General features: G+C 50.8%; 7 protein-coding genes across 7 annotated transcripts; 4 read left to right on the top strand and 3 right to left on the bottom strand.

Moving 5' to 3' along the window:
* Positions 1-445: 445 nt before the first annotated feature.
* PMZ80_001880 (uncharacterized protein) lies at positions 446-2083 on the bottom strand (the record flags this gene model as incomplete). The annotated part of the gene is made up of 1 exon (XM_064870317.1): positions 446-2083. The coding sequence occupies one exon, from the start codon at positions 2081-2083 to the stop codon at positions 446-448; it is 1638 nt and encodes a 545-aa protein (XP_064732770.1).
* Positions 2084-2636: 553 nt separating this feature from the next.
* FLX1 (mitochondrial FAD carrier protein flx1) lies at positions 2637-3584 on the bottom strand (the record flags this gene model as incomplete). Its single annotated transcript, XM_064870316.1, has 1 exon — positions 2637-3584. One exon carries the CDS (start codon positions 3582-3584, stop codon positions 2637-2639), a length of 948 nt encoding a protein of 315 aa, XP_064732769.1.
* A 591-nt stretch (positions 3585-4175) lies between these two features.
* ERG3 (c-5 sterol desaturase) lies at positions 4176-5333 on the top strand (the record flags this gene model as incomplete). The annotated part of the gene is made up of 3 exons (XM_064870315.1): positions 4176-4444; positions 4493-5073; positions 5125-5333. 3 exons carry the CDS (start codon positions 4176-4178, stop codon positions 5331-5333), a joined length of 1059 nt encoding a protein of 352 aa, XP_064732768.1.
* A 925-nt stretch (positions 5334-6258) lies between these two features.
* On the top strand, positions 6259-7947 carry PMZ80_001877 (uncharacterized protein; the record flags this gene model as incomplete). The annotated part of the gene is made up of 1 exon (XM_064870314.1): positions 6259-7947. One exon carries the CDS (start codon positions 6259-6261, stop codon positions 7945-7947), a length of 1689 nt encoding a protein of 562 aa, XP_064732767.1.
* Positions 7948-8872: 925 nt separating this feature from the next.
* Positions 8873-12094, top strand: SOG2 (RAM signaling network component; the record flags this gene model as incomplete). The annotated part of the gene is made up of 1 exon (XM_064870313.1): positions 8873-12094. The coding sequence occupies one exon, from the start codon at positions 8873-8875 to the stop codon at positions 12092-12094; it is 3222 nt and encodes a 1073-aa protein (XP_064732766.1).
* An 846-nt stretch (positions 12095-12940) lies between these two features.
* PMZ80_001875 (uncharacterized protein) lies at positions 12941-13210 on the top strand (the record flags this gene model as incomplete). The annotated part of the gene is made up of 1 exon (XM_064870312.1): positions 12941-13210. The coding sequence occupies one exon, from the start codon at positions 12941-12943 to the stop codon at positions 13208-13210; it is 270 nt and encodes an 89-aa protein (XP_064732765.1).
* A 269-nt stretch (positions 13211-13479) lies between these two features.
* BPH1 (beige protein-like 1) lies at positions 13480-21087 on the bottom strand (the record flags this gene model as incomplete). The annotated part of the gene is made up of 1 exon (XM_064870311.1): positions 13480-21087. One exon carries the CDS (start codon positions 21085-21087, stop codon positions 13480-13482), a length of 7608 nt encoding a protein of 2535 aa, XP_064732764.1.
* Between the last annotated feature and the right edge of the window lie 919 nt (positions 21088-22006).

The raw sequence follows: 22006 nt of genomic DNA, 5'->3' as shown, positions 1-22006 counted from the left end.
TGGTGCTCGCGGGCATATGCTCTTCCGATCTGGTAACATGCGGGAGAAGAGAGCGAACGGAGGAACTCATTGGAGCTGGGCATCGTGGTTGTGCGTTTGGAGTAGCTGATGTACCATCTCATCCTGCCTGCCGAAGCAATAGGGAGGACATGGGTAGCGTCGAGTGCCCAGTAAAACCCAACTCATGCGACCCTTTCTTAACCTTTGAGCGAAAGATGAGCAAGAAACCTAAGTCACAGTCACCGTCCGTGGCTTTCGCCATCTTCCTCGTGCTTGCAATATGCTATCGACAGGGCGTGCTAGTCACCATAAATAACCTTTCGGATCCCACTCTATCATCTGGTATGCTGGGCCGGCATCTGCTGTGACAGGGATATGTTCCATCACAGGCACACGCAAGTACCGGATATCTGCGACAACTTCCATGTTCGGCGCTCTGGGAATTTCACGAACCACCAAACCCAAATTGTTCTTCGTACCATCTCACATCTCTTCCATAGTCCCATACGTGCTTCCCAACAGCTGTTCTCGCGGCACTCGTTAATCCTCGCGGGCCACATACCATGACAGTGACTGTATCATGCAAACGCTGGTCAGCCTTCGTCGGATCTTTCACTAGCTCGTTTCCATTTTTGCTGGAAGGTGACAGCCTCTCGTTGAATAAGTCGTCTACATACACATCGAAATTCGGCCGGCATGATCTCGGGCTCTTGTCTTCCTTCAAGACCTGTACATCAACTCCTTCAGGCCGAGTGATATGCACGACAATCGGCGAAACGTTCTTGCGTGTAACCATGAAAGACGCCGCCCATTTGACGTCTTCTCCTTTTCGGACGACCCAAATCAGTCGCACATTCTTCGAGTCCGCTCCAGCGTCGAGTAATGCCTTGTAAATTGGCAAAGTATATGTAGCACCCACTCCGCCAGCAATAAGCAGAAACCTTCCCCCCTTCCGTCTGATTTCATGCATGAGGTCAGGCATGTAAACTTGTGCCTCACCATACGGCCCTTCAAGATCCAAGGTGATAGTACTGTTGTCATGAGCCGCTACGGCAAGTGCAGCAGTCATTGGTCCATGAGTATTCTTCGCGACCAGCTCGACTTCCGTCTCCCCTTGCTTCAACGCTTTTGCACTGACCACTGTGAATGGCGTTCGTGGACCGAGACCGGACCGATTGAGGTAGACATGGCATCCGGGCACATAAGAATAAAGATGCTTTCCCTGCATTACAGCTTCGACCCTTACCAGGTCGTTGCCGACCATCTCACACCTTACCTTGGCACTCTGACTTGCGCCCTTCCTCAAGACACCATTCACTACCCACGCCCATGCCGCTCGCCAAACATAGATCCGCGAATATGGGACATGAAACCACAGAACGACGAGCAGCAACGCGCTGAGAATGATATGACTTCTGTAGAAGACCTTGTGGTACACCTTGGCTCTGATCGGCGGGATAGCGAGTAGACCCAGAAAGTTAATCACCCAGAAAGCCATAATTCCAAGCCTGACGTCCCAGTCCTTTATCCGCTTGGACAGGAGATTCATCTTTGCGAAGAACCGCAGATACAGTACTGCGTGCGTTGCCAGGAGAGAATGGATGATCCGACCGTATAAGCGGTGGTATGCATTCATTCGCTCATGGGTTAAGCCGGTGACCTTTATGATGGGCGAATATGATGACTTCGTGCTCAACACATAGTGCATTGGTAGTTGAGAGACCGCAACGTGCCCAAAGGCTTTCGTGACGTGCATGTAGTCATTTCCCGTCTTGTTGAAGATCTGAAATAGGAGGTATGCTGTGTAGATGAAGCCAAGGAGCTGAACGCGTACGGGACCAAATTCTGGGATGTAGGTCGTGTCAAGAATCCAGGAGATGCGACGCGTGAGAAGGGTAACGGCCGGAGGCTCTTCATTACGATTGGAAAGCAGACGCTTCGAAGATATGACAGAGTTGTAGGAAGCTAGCGCTGCCAGCAGAATGGTAGGGGCTAGATATGCTTGCCAACCTGCATGATCGAGGAGTTTGCGACGCGCCTCGACTTGTTCGGGAGTCAAGCTCACGTATTCATAGTCGAACATGGTGTTCTTCCCATGTATCAAGTCAGACCGAGGCTGTACCCGCTTGAACGGACAGAGAAATACTAAAGAAACACAAACCAGGCAGGGTCCTACTCACAAAGTAAAAGTTCCAAAGCTTGTGGTAAGGTGCAGTCCAGTATACTCAATCAAGAGCAATGCTTCCGGCGGTCTGAGTCCGCATTGCCAGTTCGAGCTGACTTGGATTCAGGTTACATCGGGAGGAGGCAGAACGAATTGAGGCAGATGTGCATTTCTAAACTGAGCATCGACCAAGGCATCCATGTCGAACCCTATCTGCGTATGCAATCGGTCCATTTTCGATTAATGGCAAGCGTTCTGCATGCGGGTCCTGGGTTGTAGGCAAGCAGATAGTGTGCATCTCGGTGTCACATATAACACTTTCATGGACTACGTGAGCTGAAGAAGAATGAATTGAGAGGAGATTATATATACGTTAAGTCTTGCTTGGAGAACGGATGTAACTTCCGCTGAAACCATGACACCGGAACACCATGCTTGAACGCGATCAAGACAATACAAGTTCGCAACTCAATCACAAAGCTGTTTTCGCCTCTGCCATGCCGTCGTTGAAGATCCGTGGCAAGGCCCACCTTGTATTCTCATACACAAGAAACGTTACGCATGTGCTTGGGATAACCCGAGCCAAATTAGGGATCAAACCTTTGTAGAAGCCCAGTGCACCCTCATTCCTCCACAAATCACGCATAATGCGCACGACGCCCAGACTTTTCCGCTGCACCTTCAGAGCGGGATCGTATGATTGCAAGCGAGACCGGACGACTTGACTTGGATATGTTGCTGTGCCAGCGAATACCTTGGACAAAGTGGCAGCTATACTTGTGTCGGTGTTTGATAGCTCGTCCTTCCCATTCCTCGCTCTTTGCCAGATCTTGATATTCTCGTATGCTAGGAAGTACAGTGCGCCATGTGTCACACCGAACAGCGCGGGTATGAGGCCGTGAAAATAGCCTCTGATGCCTTCCGTCTGCCAGATACTCTTGAAACCATAGATCATGCTCGGATATGCACCTTCGGTAGCCGAGGATGTTGATATCATTCTCGTCTTGACGACCCATATTGGGTTCGTAAGGACAGCAGATAACCCGCCAGCACCTGCGCTTGCCATCAAATAGTCCACGTTGGTCAGCTTTTGTTCTCTGCTGTATCCTCGCGTTTTGCGCACAAGATCCTGTCCCTGCTTGTACCACAGAAAGTACAGTCCCCAACCAGCTGAGTTTCCGAGCAAGTTCGGAGAAAGACCTCGATACAAAGCTCTTATCCTCGTCGGACCTTCATTGCGCAGTATGTCTCCAAAAACTGATCTCGTGGAGTTTAGCAATGGGTTCGGAGAAGTGTCGAGCTGCATGCGAGTCTTGATGATGTCTAGTGGGTGGACAGCGATGGTCGATGCTAGACCAGCGGTCATGCCTGCAACGGCCTCGACGGACTCGGCGCTGATGCGCTCATAGCGAGAGGTCATGTTCGGATGATGTGTCGCGCGTGATTATCAAGGTACGCAGTATCGGGAATATGTCGAGGTGCCCAGGTCGAGGATCATCGTATCTGCAGGCTGATCGATGTACTATAGGTGGGTACGCATGGTTGACTCGACTAGAATACAGCTGTCAAGATAGCTGCTAGATAGAAGCTGTCAAGGATGGATCGGTAGCTATGGTCACTCGATGCATTTTGCTGTGTAACTCGACTGACGACATGGATTCGAAGTGAGCCTCGTTGCCAGTCTTCACCGCAGAACAAGGCTGCGAAGATGATTAATCATCCGACGGGCAGTTCGGCCCAGAAGCATGTTGTGGATTTCGAAAGAAGCTTTTTCATCCTGTTAACGCGGGCTCACAGGGCGCCAATCAGATGTCTAGATCAACACCCCGAACGGGGCGTCGGTCTTCGGGCTCGAACTTTGTGGTGGTGGCCTGACTGGACCCCTGCTGCGGTGCGCTTGCCGGGACTTTTTCTGAAAGAGATTTGATAAGAGCTTTCAATCCCCTCACTTCCTACACTGCGCTCGGTTCTTGTAGCATTTGGTATTGTCTTTGACTTGATCGCCGTCAATATGGATGTGATTCTCGAATTCGCCGATGCCTATGTCTTTGACAAATTCTGGGCAACGGTGCTGCCAGCTCAGACCGCCATTGCTCAACATAATGCTACAGCAACCTTTTCGAGTATGCGAGAAGGCGCTACTCTGATACCTCAAAAGCAATGGACCTGGGAACCAGCGACTCAATACTTCTCATTCCCACCATCGGAGTATGCGTGGATGAGTTCCTGGTCAAGAGATAAGACGGAAAGACAATTTATCGAACTGTTCCTGATTGTTTGGTAAGCTGCGCCATGCTGTGTTTCCGACCAGCGCACTGACTTTCGCAGGCTCTTTGGTGTGCTCTTGTACTTCATCTGCGCCACTCTCTCCTACGTTTTCGTTTTCGACAAGACCACGTTTCAGCACCCGAAGTACCTCAAGAATCAGCTATGGATGGAAATCAAGCAAGCACAGACCTCGATGCCGGGCATGTCTCTCCTGACGGCCGTCTGCTTCGTTCTGGAAGTCAAGGGCTACGCCAAATTCTACGACAGGCTCGACGAAGCGCCATTCCCACTCTACAACTACCTCCAGTTCCCTATCTTCATCCTCTTTACCGATTGCCTCATCTACTTCATCCACAGAGGTTTACACCACCCTATGGTCTACAAGACGCTTCACAAGCCACACCACAAATGGATCATGCCAACCCCATTCGCCAGCCACGCTTTCCATCCACTTGACGGCTTTGCCCAATCTGTACCCTATCACCTCTTCCCGTTCATCTTCCCACTACAGAAATTCGCATACATCGCCTTGTTCGGCTTCATCAACATCTGGACTATTTTCATTCACGATGGGGAGTACGTCGCCAATTCGCCAGTCATCAATGGCGCCGCTTGCCACACCATGCATCACCTTTATTTTAGTAAATATACCCTCTTGTGTTTCACCGGTACACTTTTGCTAACTTTAGTAGACTACAATTATGGCCAATTTACGACACTGTGGGACAGACTAGGAGGTAGCTACCGAAAGCCGAACGAAGAGCTCTTCCGTAGGGAGACGAAGATGGCCGCAGCCGAGTGGAACAGACAAGCTAAGGAGATGGAGAAGATACAGCAAGAAGTCGAGGGTGAGGACGACAGGCAGTATTCGGGTCTGGCCGAGGTGAAGAAAGTGCAGTGATCCAGGCATCGGAACACCTAAAAGTCTACGGGGATATGACCCTGAATATACTTCGACTCTGAAGCACGGCAAAATCCACCCCTCTTCGATATAGGGTCGCCTGCTGTCCACGCCGGAACCATTTGCACAATTTGTCCCGTGGCTACGGAACGAATGAGAACAGAACAAAAGGCACAGCACCACATCGAGGCGCACACCAGAAGGATCATGCAGTACTACTCCGGAAGAACGGCGTGCTAGAGCCGATTCTCTGCAGGACAGTACAGATCAGTGGCAAGCCGAGAAGGATGGCGACCTGGCGAAGTTTGGAAGGCGGTGTTTGTGGCGGACGTCGGTGTACAGATTATAAAGTGTATAGCAAGCGTCGATTTTTTGTGTAGCAATCGTAATCAAACAATTACAGCATCCTCTTGATTTGCGTAGACATATCACTATGCTCTCGTGTTGCTAACTGCTGAGCATTGATCAATGACCACTTTCCTTGACAACACTAAGGGGTTGGCAGTCATATACCAGCCGGATTCGAGCCCCGAGCATACAACAGAGGTTCCACGACCACTGACCAGTCTGTCGACTTCACTTTGTGACTCGTGCTTGATGCCTTGAACTTCAGGAAGAAGTTTGTATCAACCTCCAACTTCGTCACCACTGAATTGACGGCTAAACCACACTCTACTATCTACTGTCAACACATAACCAGCAACGTACCATTACAATTCACACAGATCTCGCTCAAGGACCGCACGGCCTCATTCTGGGAACACTTCTTGCCTGACCCAATCTCGCCGGATTCAACACCAACCAGTTCCAACGACTGAAGAGTAGTAACAAGTGGACAACACTCCTAGTGACCCAGAAGCGCTCGGTGTGCCGAACCCCAAGTCTTGAGAGTAGAAACAGTGCTTTTAAAAGATCACGGTCCACCATGTCGCAAGAACTTATGATATGGGCCGTCCCTCGACTGCAGCGGCTTTTACCAATCGACGATGAATCACTGAAGGAAATCGTTACCTACACGACTACACTATCCAAAGAAGCCGGCGCTGAGCACCTCAAAAACATGCTCGGAGACTCACCGCAGGCATTTGAATTCATTTCAGGATTTAACTCGCGGCGACCTGATGTCAAACCACCGACAAGCCAAGCAGGTGCCTCCTCGAGGCAAGTCACTAATGATGGTGGTGTTCCAAAGCACGTCAAAAAGCAGAAGCAGAAAGCTCCGTTGCACAACGCTGGACCCGTGCGGCGGCCGGAAGGATATGGTGATGTGAGTGGTGCTTACACGAAGCAGCAAGACCAGGACTTCGGGGCGAGAGGGCACAAGAAGGGCAACTCAGCTGCGAATCTATCGGATGCATTGTCTTTGTCGCAGCAGCCAGATGCTTTACAGCTACCGAGAGTCAGTCAAGGAGGTTTACAGACACCATCTCCAGGCAGGTCGAGAGATCCATCGCCTGGGAATCGTGGCTCACCAAGTCTCATGCCACCCTCAGCCTCAGGCAAATTGATCTCTGATCTGCCGAATGTGAGGACGAAACAGAGCAAAAAGCCCGCCCATGCCACACAATCATACTCGCAGCCTCAATCTGGCACGTCTACGCCGCATGGCCATGGGAAGGGCGCAAGTACGACAACATCCTCAATAGCAGATCTCACCTCGGCAATTGCTGCCCTTGAGCTTTCAACGAATCCGACGTTGTCTAGCGAGCGGAGAAAATGTGACTGCAACGCTTCAATACATCCTCTCTTCACTACCGCACCCAACTGCATCAACTGCGGCAAGATAATATGCGCCCTCGAAGGACTTCAGCCCTGTTCGTTCTGCGATTCACCGATCTTGAGTCGTGAGCAAGTCAACGGCATGATTCGGGCCCTCAAAGAAGAACGTGGCATTGAGAAGACAGTAACCCACAACGTAAGCGTTGCTGGCGGTCGCTCTGGCGGAGCAACACCGATGTTCGGCTCCAGTCCTGACGTCTCAGGCGATGAGGGTAGCAGCGCCGCAAGTCGAGCCCGTGCACACAGGGACAGATTACTAGCTTTCCAGCGCGAGAATGCACAGCGGACGAAGGTGCACGATGAGGCGAGCGATTACGATATGACCCTCACGCATGGCGCAACACAGTGGATGACACCTACGCAGCGGGCGGCTGCGCTGAAGAAGCAACAGCAGTATATTCGTGAGATGGAAGACGCGAACAGACCGGAGTGGGAGAAGAAGAGGACTATGATGAGCTTGAGTGTCAAGAATGGGAAATTGGTCAAGACGTTCGAACGAGTCAAGGCTGAGATGCCAAAAACGGAGGTAGAGGAGGAAATCGTGGACGAGGAGGTGGCAAGGGATGATGAGAGGCAGAAGTTGGGCGGGAGCGGGGCTTTCAGTAACAATCCGTTGTTGAAGGGCGGAGCGTTGATCAGGCCTGTGTGGAAGCCGAAAGATGGAGAAGTAGCAGGTGCGGAAAGCGCAGGGAAAAAGAGGGAGAGGAAGAGTGTTTGGAGGAGAGTACAGGACGATACTGAGGATAATGAGCAGTGGATTCTGGATGGTGGCTTAAGGGGATATGGTGTTGAGAGTAGGTTGATGGAGGATGGGAGCCAGCAGGAGTGCGGCTAGGATGATTGCTGTAGGTTCAAGCATCGTGAGCATGTTGTAATACAACCAGATCATCTAGCATTGGACTTTATGTCGCGCCAATTCATATTGTCGCCCGAGGCGATCGCTACATAGGTTTCAATCCAGTGCTTCAAGTACGGATTAATCTTGCGGCCAGAAAGCCCGCAACTATCACACGCGCAAGAAGTGCCAGTGGTGCGTGACTTGAAGCGCTCACCCCAGCTGACCTCATTGACGATTTCTTAGTCGACGAGGAGGTGACGAGCTGAAGACCACCGTTGGCGCTATTTGAGGTAGGAACAGGGATACCGGAGCTAGAGTAGACCAATTGTTTCGGGTTGAAGACGAGAGGGTTTTAGTGCCTCAGCGACCTCAGTTTTGGTTGGTTGTTGGGTACCGGCGGAGCTGCGATAGGGACCGATAAACGTACCCGTTTCTTCTGTGCCTGCAGAAGTTTCTTGTTAGCCTCCCTGGTCGCAACGTCTTTGTTTGCAGCTGCTGAAGCACATCGACAGCAGCTTCTTTACCTTACTTCTCCGAGACACACATTGCTCCTTCCGCCCTGTATAGCAGTCACAATCGTGCCATTGTACATTAATCGCCCTCGACAACCTCGAAACCAGCGACTCTCCCTCCACGACACGTGCGAACAATCCTTTGCTCTGCGCCCACCCTCCACAGCACAGATCCTGACACAGATCGATTCTCCGGCACGGACCTCCTTCACTACCTGCATATTCACCATCCCTCTTGCACACGGTTACTCGCTGCTGAAGATGTCGTTCACCTTATCACCAATAATGCGGGACTCATGATCTCCAGCGCACATATCCATCACGACCACCAACGATAATGCTTGACGCCCGAACCTCGAGCGAACACGTTTTCGACTCTATCGCTTCTTTGCGCATGATCCCTCTACAAAATGGATACAGACATATTGGCCAGGGGCATTACCCCAGTTGACGATCGACCACGTACAGCACAGTCGTTCCGCAAGGACTTGTACGATGCTACACGACACACGACCAATCATGATACAAATTATGCCTCTGACCAGGGCCCAGGTCCTGCAACAGTCGACACAACCCCGCCAAGGGCCTTACAGAGACCCCGTCCTCGATTTGTGCCACATTCCATCAGCAGGACTGCCCAACAGAGGTCGGACTGTCTGACCGCGGAACAGACCATCGACCTATTCACAAAGAAGATCGAAGAGGCACGGAAGGAGACACAGCATGTTTTTTCAGGGCCTGACGACGTCTCCGATGCCCTCAAACCCACCTTGACTATCGATCTTGGAAGAGCAAGAATAGAACGGCTTCCAGATGCCATAATCGATCTGATCATTGCAGATGTCGAACGCTTGTCCTTGTCACACAATATGCTGCGCTACATGCCCTCTCGCATTGCAGCTTGCAAACAGCTTCGCTATCTGAATATCAGATCCAACGACTTCAGAGAACTCCCTCCGTCAATCTATCAAATGCCCTTACTCGAGATTCTTGATGTCAGCAAGAACAAGATTTCAAATATACCTCCAGAGATCAAGAAGCTAGAATGCCTGAGAGTCTTCGCCATTGTGCAGAACCGCTTGCAAGACCTGCCGGTGGAATTGACGGAACTGCCCCGGCTCAAGGTGCTCAAGTTGGCCGATAATCCATTCAAGAAGCACATCGTGAAGGTCTTCGAGAAAAAAGAGGGAGAAGTAGCATACTCAGAAATGCTGGAGAACGAAAGAGACGCCGCTATGACCACTGAGATAATGAAGTACTTGAAGAAGCTGAAACCTTCGTCAGCCAGCACTCCGGTGGTGGACAATGGCGACTCGAACGAACCTCAAAGTGCAGTTGAGCCCATGCGACCGAGACGCGCTTTAAGTGGCAGGTTTCCTGTTGTGCCGGCAACCATCTCTTCCGATCCTATCTCTGACAGTGGAGAGACCACTCCGCAGCAGAGTAAGCCACCTTCCTTGCCGGCTAAGTCCCACCTTCGTGGTTTGTCCGGTCAATCATCTACCGCAACAGTACAGAAGAGACCTGGCATAGCTCCGATTGTCAACGGCAATGAGAGAAACCGGAGCAACAGCGAGAGTGTGCTGCAGGCTTCCGCCACAGCTGCTACAGCCCGGCAAAGACGAATGGGTGTGGCCCGAAAAGAGCAGCTTGACAGCATAGATGAGGGTCCCCAAGGAAAACAAATACATGCGCGTGGTTTCAGTCATGGCTCGGTACTCAGGCGTAAAGACAGTCTCTCATTTCCAGGCGCAGCCAGCTCCAGTCCAAGCAGTCCGAGGGATGTGCGTAATGATCGTGTGGCGCGACTTTCTAGTCTGCCAGAGCACAGAACTGGTCAACTTCGCAGGCCTATAGTGGAGGGTGCTAAAGGCATCCTCTACGCCATCTACCAAGTTCAGCCTCACATTTCGGGACTAATTATGGCTAGCGAAGGCAGAAATTCAAGGAAGACTAACCTCGGGATGTCCTTCTACAACGCATGTGGCCAAATTGACAAACTCAATAAGTCACTCAGTGACGCGCAGCAGCTCAATCCTGGAGATGAGGAGTCTTGGGAACGGGCAGAGGAGATGATCAACACCGACACTGCGGTCTGCATAAAAAGCTTCATGCATGTTACTACACAAATGCAGGAATCTACCCGCAACATCGTCAAAGACGCAGACCCTCGTTATGTACGATCGCTTATGTTGATGTTATACGGCAGTGTAGTCGAGGTCAAGAATGCCATCAAAAGCTTCGGAATTGAGGTCAAGCACCATCGTAGGCAGATGTCAAGTGGGACGACCCATCCTATTGCTACCATACCCGAAGAACCGGTACCTGAAACACCTCGATCTGCCAACCAAGATATTGACGACATGACCGAGCGGCCTGTCAGGTTCCGAAGCGACACGGTACTGAAAGTCCCTACGTTGAAAGAGCCAATCTTGCAACCAGTTCAACCACCGTCGTTACAGATACCGCACCTTCCTGCTCCTGTCCTCAATGGTACGTATAGCAGGTCACAATCTGCCATGGGAAGCAGTTCAAGCAGAAAATTTGCTGCTCGATCGAGATCCGACTCAAGAGGCACGACTTTGACAATGAACAGTCAAGCTCCAAGCGCTGCCAGTACACCTGGCTCGGCAGAAAGCTACCAACTCCCACCCATGGCTTCATTGAACGGCAGGGCCAGTTCAGAGACGCGTATGACTGACGAGCAAGAAGAACGACGTTTTGAACAGATATTCATGGCTTTGACGAAGGCATATGAAATAGCTCTGCAAGCAGTACCAATCACTATGCAACAGCTGGAGCGATGTCTCAATGCTGCTGCCAACGATCAGCGACAGACGAAGAATGTCGTCGATGCCTGGAACGGACTAGTGCAGAAGTCTAGGACTTGCCTTGACTTGACGCAGGCATTGCAGATACGGCTTACGAACATGAAGCTCAAGGACTCTGGTGTTGGCTTGAGTAACGCCGAAGGCGGACGACATGATCCTTCGTTCTGGGTGTTATGCAAGTCATTCTTGTCGACTTTCGTGGATCTAGTCACCGAGATGAAGGAGGTGAGAAAGTCGCGGGTGTTAGTACTTCCGCAGGAAGCTGTCGGTGTCCTACGCCCAGTTCAGAAGGCTTTTCAAGACGCTGGTCATGCCATTACCACAAGCCCGTGGAATCATCTCCTGCAAGGCGTTAACCCCATGCCAGCGCCAACTCCGCTCGCGTCAAGAGGTGGTGAACATATCTCTCGACCGCAGTACAACCGCTCGGCCACTGTTGCTAACAGCAATGTTTCGTCCTACGCAGCAGCTATCGCACAGCAACAGATTCATCAAGCACAGTACGCACAACCTCAGAGAACGCAATTGCAGCCACCGCCATCGCTCTCGGCGTCGTCGACGCCGGCATTACAGCCTACAAGTGGATTCAATGGTGCGGTTAGTCCGCTATCAGCCACGTCATCTATGCCGGCCACGCCACTCTCTGCAGCATTAGGGCCAGCTGCGCAAGCTACGGTACCGAGCACACCTGCCAGCCTGTATGGCGATTCATTCTTCAAGGGCGATGTGTTCCAGCGAGCTGACAGTTTGTTGAATATGCCGCAGGCGGCTGGTGTGAACTTTCTTAGCAACAGAAGATGATGTGACGGCAGTGGATTGTAACAGCTTGAACACGCATGATATGGAGCGCCCATTTTGGCAACAGCATTGCAGTTACGGACAGCAGCCTGTCCGATTGGATACACGACTCGAGACTCGAATGTGATGAGCAACGACCGTGGATGAATTCTGGCTATAGACACTCTTTCGAAGACGGATCTTAGAAAGAGACTCATTACTGTTAACGAGCATATGAATTGTGTTCGCCACAGACGAATCATATTTACGGCGTCGTCAGTGGAGATCCGGAAAGTGTAACAGAAAAGCAACGCAGAAGAGCATGGTATGTATTTTACACAGGAAGGAAAGGGGATAATGTGTGGTTCTAGTGTACTATTTTAGCATGGTGCATGTCTTTGACAGACTGCTTGTGTGTGTCAGCCGGCATGCCAGCGCATTGCCAGGCTTATGTACAATATCAAGAAGTGAGACACTATCTGCACAACTGAGTGATCAACCTCTGAAACATATCAGCTTGCCATTCCGAATGACCTGAATGTAGCAACGCTCAACAGTTTGAAACGTGCCTGCCTGCCGTGGTGAATTGTGCTACGAATGACGTCTCCACATCTTAATGCACGTACCCGTCTCTTGCATCATAGCTACGTAACCTTTATCACGCCGCGATCGCCTTCAATGTCGAATGATTATACTGTACTGTTCCTCAGCTTCATACCATTACTTCCAGAAGACAGAAGCACAGACCAGCCTCGAATCAAGCATCACTCACCTTGAATTACGGAATCCCGCTATCAAACGCAGTATTCGACCATCACTACAAGACATATCAACCCCACACACTTTTCCAATCCAAATCTCGAAACCAAAATGGACCACGCAAACACCCAATCCACCGTCCTAAACGAACAATCCCAAAACCCCTCCCAATCCGGCTCTGCTTCAACCTCAATCTCAAAGGACGTGGGCAAGAACCTCTCAGCCGAGACTTCCAGTTCAGGTGGCGGGTTGGATGAAAGGATGGACGCCGGTGATGCGAGTAAGACGTCGACCTTTGGGAGTACTAAGGCGGGGGACCATGGGGCTGTTGTAGGGGCGGAAGGGGATGCGCATGAGGGGGCGGCGGCGAAGCAGCCGTGAGAGGTGGCGGGAGGTGAGTTTTCTACGGCTTGAGGAGCGAGAGGGAAGCGTTGCTATCGGAGGGTTGGCAACTTCGAGGTAAAATGCGATGATTGAACGGCAGTGTATTTAACAGAGTAAGTGCAGCAGATTACGAGACGATGAAAGGCAAAGCGAACTTCACGAGAACTAGAGAAGTTGGAGGATCAAAAGTATGTCATTGGTCTTCAAGGTCAAAACTTCACTGTGGTTTTCTCATCTCGCTGTCATTAACACTGAGGGGTCTGGTCCTAATGCCTCTGCACACAATTCCACTCAACGACCCTCCCATCCTCGTCTCCAGTATACACAACCTGAGGCTGCGGCAAGATACACGTGATCGCTGCACTAACATTGCCTCCCTCGCCTCTTCCGTCAATGTGGTTGAGCTGCCTGATCAACTCCAGTGTGAACACCCCATCTTCGATAACCAGCGCCCATACCTTGACGACACCACGTTTGTGTCCTGTAAAAAGAACATCCCGCTCCAACCACTCATTTCCTGCACCTTCATAGCATGCAACGCTAACGATGGTATCTTCGCCTGACGATCTCTCAGATGTATCCTGGCGCACCAGCAGATCCCCGTTCAACGTGAATATGTTAATCCAGCTGCTGTGGCAAACAATCACATTGCCAGTCACATCATTGATGGCAGCGCATTCGACTATCAATTTTCTGCCTGTTTGGATTCGTCGGACAAATTCACATCTATTCAGATCCCACATGATGAGCTCTCCGCTTGACGAGCACGAGAGTAGCGCGTTGAATGAGCGTGACAGTGCTAGGTTCGTGACTGTCGATCTGTGTCCGAAGAGTGTGGCTCTCGGTTGCACATCAACAGACTTACTGCTAGGGCTATGGATTGACCAGACGGCAATCGTGCAGTCTGTGCCTGCTGTGATTAGGGTCTTGGAGTCGCCGAAGAGTGCACAAGAAAGTTGACCAATATGAAGATGTTCGAAGAGACCAATTTGTTTGCGGCTTTCGGCGGCGTAAAATCTGATTGAGTTGTCTGAGAAACCCCATTCCATGTATTTGTCGTAGTTTGGAGGAATGTTGAGTCTGAAGGCGCCCGAGCACAGCAATTTGTCTGCTTTTGTGGCGTAGGTGAGGGATGCAACACGTTCTTCCGTGTCCAGTATTGTGCCTGGTATCCTGGTTAATGATTCTGCTGCACTGTCTAACCGCTTATATTTGTGCCTTGCATGTTCGCGAGCTGCATGAGCTCGCTGGAAAACCTGAAACGGTGTTTGCCCGAAATTGTGGATGATGCCAATCGTTGCAAGTCTTTCGACAGGGTCGTCGATGGCATCAAGATCCCTTGCACCTTGATATGAGAGATGGTGGAATACGTTCACTGCTTCGATAGCTGCCTCGCCCTTCTGCTTGCAGCCGAACACAAGATCTATCCATTTGTGCAGATTCTTGCTGACATGAGGGCTTTCCAGTGCTTCTCTCTGTTTGGAGATGAAGACCTTCGGATCACCCTTCGCCCACGGTGGTAGTGTAACATTGCCAATAGACTTGCTGCTGTTCTGACGCATACCAAAATCGTAGTCGTTCGTATTGGTGAGGAATTCTGGAAGATAGAAGAATTCAGGCGTCAATTCACGTACATCGGTCATGTTCGTCCGAGAGGCAGATTGCCAGGCACCTTCGATGGAGAAGAACATCCGATCTGGATGATCAAAGCTGCCACCCTGCAATAGCAAGTACGACTTGACGAATGGCTGTAGCCGTATCAGGTAGGATGTGACGATCATGGCCGACGAATAATGTGTACCATAGTGAAAGGGTGGTGCATTGCTGTCTCCCATCTCTGCAAACTGCTTGTATCTTTCGCGGAACTCTGCTTCTCTGTCGGCAGTCTGACAGCCCATTGGCTTCGAGAGATCTCTGTAACTGCGAGGATTGTCGAGATCCAGTTCATTGCTTGTGTAATCAGCAATTACCCATGGGAAGACCGGGTATTGTGTCAGGTCGTTGTACGTTCGTCCCGCCAACGTGTTGATAAGCATGAGGTAATGGAAGTTCGACATTTCTCCCTTCTGCCACTTCTTTGTCGCCGCAAGACTTGGTGACTGGTTGAACACACTCGCGAATCGTGCTCCAATAGTCTGTGGCTCGTCATCTGCACTCTTCAACGTTTCGTACCTCCAAGCGACTTCAGATTGAGGTGACTCTGGATTGCCATACTGCGGTACTTTAGCGTTGACGAGCGAGTAGAGATCATTGCGAGCCTTGGGGTTTAGCACGGTCAGAAGATAGCTTCTGCCGTCGCCGAAGAATATCTCAATGGCAACATCCCGGAACAGGAAGCGGCGTTTCGATGTGCTGATTACGTCCGACCATTTCCAGCTTCGACTCTCGTGCTCTTCAGTCTTCGAGACTGGCTTCTGCGACACATCACGACCAGATATCATGCCAACATACGGATCGCGTTCTTCTGGGGGAGCCTGCCAGACGTGCACGATGTCGCCGTCCGCTCTCTGGAAGAAGTTGTCGATGAGGTAAATATAGTCTTTCCCGAGAATAAGCAGACCCTCTACAGCCTCGAGACCAGCAACCCGAGATATGTTTGAGACATGCTTGACTTGATCGCCTCGATGAAGGCTGCGCATAACTTTGCGGTTCCTGTCCTCGAAGTCCTCTTCGCCCGCATTGGGATCCTCCACAAGTTCGAATGTCTCTTCAGTTTCTATGTGGTCCAAAGTGTCCGACCTTTCAACGGGCGGGAAAGGCTCTTTAGTCGTATCTGCATCGTTCGGAAGTGGCGAATTGACTTGCGAAAGCTCTGCACCTCCTGGTGTGACGCCGATAGTCTCTGCTGTCGACTTCCTCAATCCTTTGGTATTCAAACGTAGCGCAGGCACATCTAAGCCGGAGACCTTGCGTTTCGGCTGTTGGTTGTCGTCAGTGAACGAAAAGTCCTCAACAAGCCGCATGCGCATGCGGTTGCGGCCCTCAGTTTGATCGACACGCCATTTTCGTGGCTTGTCTTCGCCGAACAAATCAGCAGAACGGGCCAACTCCCTCCGCATGCGGGCAAAAGAGGCGTTGGTGAAAACTAAGTCATCCGACTGATCTTGCAAGAGTCTCTGGTGCTTCAATGTCTCGGACGAATAGATATTGGATGTCCAGTGATCGAACGTCACATCATGCCGACGTAAGAGCTCTTCACGCTCCGCCTCATCCCTTGCCCACCCTTTCAACTTTTCTCTTCTGCGGCTGATCCTGGCCTTGGACGACTCTTCTGTCTTTTCGTTCTCTTCGCTGACAAAGGCATCCCAGGCTTTCGAGAGAGTGCCGAAGAATAAGTCATCCAGCTCTTCTTTATGTTCGTCAGCCCAGACCAGAAAGGTCTCATTGTCGAGTTCGACGAGCTTCTCAAAACTGCTTGCAAGCTGTTTTTGGGTGGCAGTGCTTGCTTGGCCCAATATTGATGCGGTCTCTGTTGGCTTTTGCACAAGTATGGTACGCCACAGATCTGCGGCCCCTGTCCGTACATCGTCTTCATTTGATATAAGGCTGCCATAGAGCAAATAGCACAACAGCTGCAAGTAATTAGATTGAGCCTCGTGTGGCGACAACAGAACGTTCTGCCAGTATGAAAGCTTCCTCAGAAACGACAAAGTTTCACGGACGTCAAGATGTGACAAGCTAAGAAGCTCAATTCTAAAAACGACACCACGGATAGTCGAGATTGGTTGAGCACAAAGTCTTACACTCTTCATTTCCGATACATCCGACCTTTGCAGGTACTCCAGAATGGTTGAAGCAAAATCGATCACCGCCTCTGCGCCACCGATGAACCAGCCCTCGAATATAGCATTGCCGAGATGGCTCAAGAACCGTGCAAGATTTGTAAGCACTTTTGGTTCACACAAGATTGTCTGATCAAGGGCGATGGCATTTGACAGCTGCGAGATAGTGTTGCGCAGGATCCATGACTCGAAGAATGTCTGATGCTCAATAAAACCTGGCGGCGTTTTCAGGAACAATCCCAAACCGCCGAAGTCCTTGCGTGCGAGGATTTGATCCACGAACAGTGACACCACCAATTCGAGCACGCTCTGGACAATGCCATGCTTGATGTTGTTTTCGGCAGCCTGCGTTGACTGTGCTGCTTGGCTCTCAGACGCAACGGCCTCCGAAGAAGCGTCTGATCGGGCAAGATCTTTAGACACGAGCACGAACGAAGAACCGCGCCGCAGTGCCTTGCCTCGGTGGGGCCTCTTTCCATCGTCGTTTTCAGCAGCTCGAATGATCGGAGGCCGAGCAGATAGCGGTTGAACAACGACATCTGTACCCTCGAAAGATAACATCGAGTCTCTAGCATTCAGCTCGACTGTAGCCTCGACAAGATCTGATCCCACGACAACAGGGAAGAGGACGCAAAGCAGATCTTGCACGTACGACGATGAGGCACCGAACTCGCGAAATTTTGCTGATCGAGTCTGCAGATCTGAGAGGAAGCGAATGATCGTATTGAACGTCTCCACATTCTGTGTTGTGACCAAAGTCAGTAGAGGATTTGCTGGTGCCATTGTTGACATGGACAATCTTTCCGGCGTATTAGAAGCCTGTGGTGCGGCGTGCACCTGCAGCCCTGCCTGATGCTGCTTTGATGACACAATTGCCTTGAGGCCAGACTGAAGCATACCTGTAATAACTTCGAACATCACAGGGTAAACCACACCATATTGCTTCTTTGAGTTGAACAGATCGACGAAGGAGAACAAGTCAAATGAACGGTCGAGGTCTAGCTCAGCGACATCAAGGTCGAACAGGATAGCAAAGCAAGCAGGCCACAAAGCCGGCAGATGCCACCACCGCTTGAGTCGATGTGCAATAATGGTAAAGCCACCTGACTTGTCCTTGAACTTCTTGACATATGCTTCGCCATGCACGACCAAAAGCCGAGCCAGAATCCGCATCGAAAGCACTATGACTTCAGGAGATGCCTCGGACAGTAAATATAACAACCACTTGTTAGTCACTGTCTTCGCGAACTTCCTGATCATGCTCAAATCGCCCTTCTTGCACAACATATCAGAATAGAGCCGCAGGATCTCAACACCAATTTCGAATTGCGATAGATTTGCACTTTCACTGCCCGAAGGGGTCGTTGAGCTGGCTCCTGACGATGCTCTTGAGCGCGCAGACTTTCTAAGCCGAGCTGTCGAGCTGCGCTTATGCACTGAGTAGGTGATGAACAAAGCTATCGATCGTAGCATCTCAGCAGACGTCGCTGTAGGTAGCAGGGCGGTAAGAGCAGCACTGTATGATGGCATTGTGCTTCTTGAGACATTTTCCGATTTGAGCGCTTCGAGCAATCTGCGCAAAACCCGCATGCGGCTCAATCGCTTGAGGTTGAACTTTGCGTGCACGCTCTCGGTTGCGAAAACCACGAACTGCTTGAAGTAAAGTTCTTGGGTCTCGAAATGATGTAGTCGCCAGACGCCATTGTCAATCAGCAGGATCTTGTAAGCCATGGGATTGTTGATCATGGACCTCGATGGGTCGTTATTGTCGTAGCCCAAGAATGACAGGGTCGACTTCAACAACCGTAGCGCAAGACCGCTACGATCAAGACTCGGGGTCGGGATAGCCAGTGGACTCTTGCTCTGTTCAGAGCCGCTTGCTGGTACCATCAGCTTTTCACGGATGAGGCTGCTAAGAATGCCATAACCACTATTGCGTTCCATAACTTCGCTATTCCTCCAGCTATCCTTGACGGTCTCAAGCAGAATATCGACCGCGGTCGCCACGTCCTCAGTCGTTTTGGCTTTGCTGACTAAACCCAGGCCAATGGCAACACAGCCACCAAGCCTCCAGGTCACATCATCTAACGACTGCGGGACAGTGACCACTGGCTCACCCATCAACATTGCGACGCCGTTTGACTGCACCAGAGCGTCATTGATGGCAGGGACGGCACCGTTGATGACCACAGCGTTGGCTCCGGATCTGGTGTACGAGAATAGATTCTTCGCCGCGATTTTCGAGAGTGATTTGATGAGCTGGCTTTCATCTACATTATTTCGATCATCGCTGTCCAGGACCGCTGCTGGGGAGACGTTGAACAAGATCGTATCTTCTGGCAGCACGTTACTTCCTTTCTGACGTGTCGCAATGCTCAAATGCGATGAGCCCTCGTTGCCAGCATTCAAGGTTTCGTTCCGGAAGTTCAAAGCAGCTGACGCAGCATAAGTCTGGAAGGAGCCGAGACAGTCCTGCATGTTCCCGTGGTAGCTAGGGCCGAGATGGTACATGACAGAAATCAAATCCTCGTTGAGAGTGTTCTCGAACAAGATGGCCGATGCAAGGGACCACAAAGTCATGCAAGTGCCTTCAGTGTTAGGCGCCAGATCTTGTGGTGTACCGAAGAAAGCTTGTACTCTTGGAGGACCACTACGCTCTGGAGGAGCTGACGCTGGAAAGTTTGCTTTGACTTGCTCCACAAATAGACCATCAACGTAGAGTAATGCTTTTGAAGAACTGATGCTTCTCGGTTTCTTGTGGACAATGCAGATGTGGTACCATTTGTCAGGCTCGAATTTCACGGACTTGAATCTGACACTTGGACGAGAACCTTTAGTCGAAGTCTGAAGGATTAGTTGGTGAGAATCTTTTTCGAGGTAGGCCAGAACGAAGCATGTCTGAGTCTTGTCACATGCACCAAAAAGTGTGGTATGAGCCTCCGCATCGAAGTTATCAAAACGAGCCCAAAGAGCTAGAGTGTATCCGTCTGCCTGGTTTGGCGGAAAGGCTTTACGCAAGGTTGGCAGCTCTATCGATGAAGAGCCGTATCTTGATAGGTCGAATTGGATGCTCGCTGGATGGCGCGATACACGGATGGCTTCAAGCAGAAACGTGGCTGCTGCTGCAGATGTGGCAGCTTTGGAGAAGAAGTGATGAGCATCATCTAGACTTGTAACACCTTGTTGGAAAAGCAGTAAGGCAAGCTCGCGGTAGAGGGACTTTTCGACCAGAGTATGCTGGCCATCGAATAGCAGTGGAATAACTGCACTGAGCAAGCCTGAAGTATGGGCTTCCACGATGTTTTGTCTTGACAGGCCCAGTAAAGCCTTAAGACTGATCGGCAATGCCAAATTGATGGTCTGAATTGACTTCCCAGTCTTTTGTATGTATTGTATCCATGTTCTGATGATGATTGGGAGCATGTCTGGAACGGCAATATCCGCAACATTGTTCAGGTATCTCTCAACATGCGCCTCAATGGTAGCAGCACTCTTCAAATCCCAACTTCGGCCCGGAGGAGGACAAGCCTTCGCAGTGTTCGTGTAGATGGATGAAAGCGCCTCGTCGCCCACAGCAACTGCAAACAGCACACCGTAAAACTGCTCGACGCTCGTGGTATCAGATTTGTTCTCCATCAAGCATGCTAGGAGCGTAGACAGGCTCCTTTCCATTGCGACCCAGCCTCCTCCTTCAACTCTTGTCCGGAAGTATCTGCTATTTCCCGCATGGTGGACGAGGGCGGCTTCGAGGACGAGCAACAACTGAGCCAGAGTCTGAATCAAGTCCTTCGTCTCTAGAGGTACAGGTGAAGTCTTCCATATTTCGACTAGGCTGTGAATGAGTTGACTTATGACCTGGAAGCCATGTGCTCTACGGAACGAGTCTTGAGGGTTGACAATTGCATCAAGATCCTTGAGCTTGAAGCGCAACTGCTGGACTAAACCGGCCTGTGCCAAATCGTCCTTGTATGCTTGCCATGTCGACAAGTCCAGGTCCTTCAGGTCATTTAGAGTGGTCGTTATCTCATTCTCGGGAGGAGCGTTGGTGGAAGTACTCGAAACGGCGCGTGCGCGGGAAGGATCAAGGGACATAGTTTTCGTCCAGGAACTGCTGCATCAGTCCGTTTGCTCCTGACAAATTTGCTCGAGACTCGAAAAGAAAGTGGTATGCATTAGAAATATCGACTGACTTAGTAGTCGTGAGTGACAGCTCACGTCTGACACTTCTGTACCACTACCTAGATCTACTGTAGCTGTTCCAGCATGAAGGTGGCATTTTTTGGCCCCTTTTAAGCCAAAGTCAAGCCTCACGGAATAAGTGCTGACTGTTGTAGAGGCTGTTCGTTCTATGCTGCAGCATACTAGGTTACATAGGCGTTGGCCTTGACCTTCGGACCGCGAACGAAGTACAGTGCACAAAGTAGCATTACACTTGGACGTACATGGTCCGCTACGGCACACGGTTAAGCATATTAGCACATGGTGGCTCAGCTGATAAGAGATAAGAGTGTCAGCTGCACTAGGTAGCGCGCCGGCGCATGACTGGAGCCTGTATCAGTCGATTAGCGTGGTGCTGGGAGGGCACCTGTACGAGTACTTTACCTCAGAAAGCTATAGCAGCTCATCGAGTGTTGAATTCTTGCACTACGTCGGATTGCATAAACGGTCATGAAGTGCCCATTGCTCTAGTCGAGGACAATGCTAGCGACTATATGCTTGATAGCTCATGCGAGCATCTGCTTAGGAGCGTCCGTAATAGGCATCCGGCTAGATCTTGCACAGCAACGGAGGGCCGGGGACCCACCCGAAGCGCCTCACCAAGCGTGACACATGACCGTATGAGGCTGGTTACGTCGTTGGATCACGCCTGCCGACCTCTATCTCGGCCAGTCATCTGCCTGCCTGTACCTGCTTCCATATCTAAACAACCCATCCTCCTTCATACTTGTCTTCCCAACACCCTTTGAAGCTTATCATAATCTATCTCGTCTCTATTGTCTCGATATCTGGA

This window comes from Knufia obscura (genome assembly GCF_036327395.1).
Source record: "Knufia obscura strain CCFEE 5817 isolate CBS 148926 chromosome Unknown scaffold_2, whole genome shotgun sequence".
In the NCBI taxonomy this organism is placed as follows: Eukaryota; Fungi; Ascomycota; class Eurotiomycetes; order Chaetothyriales; family Trichomeriaceae; genus Knufia; species Knufia obscura.
The sequence above is the reverse complement of the archived record's forward strand: the minus strand, read 5'-3'. Positions and strand labels throughout refer to the sequence as shown.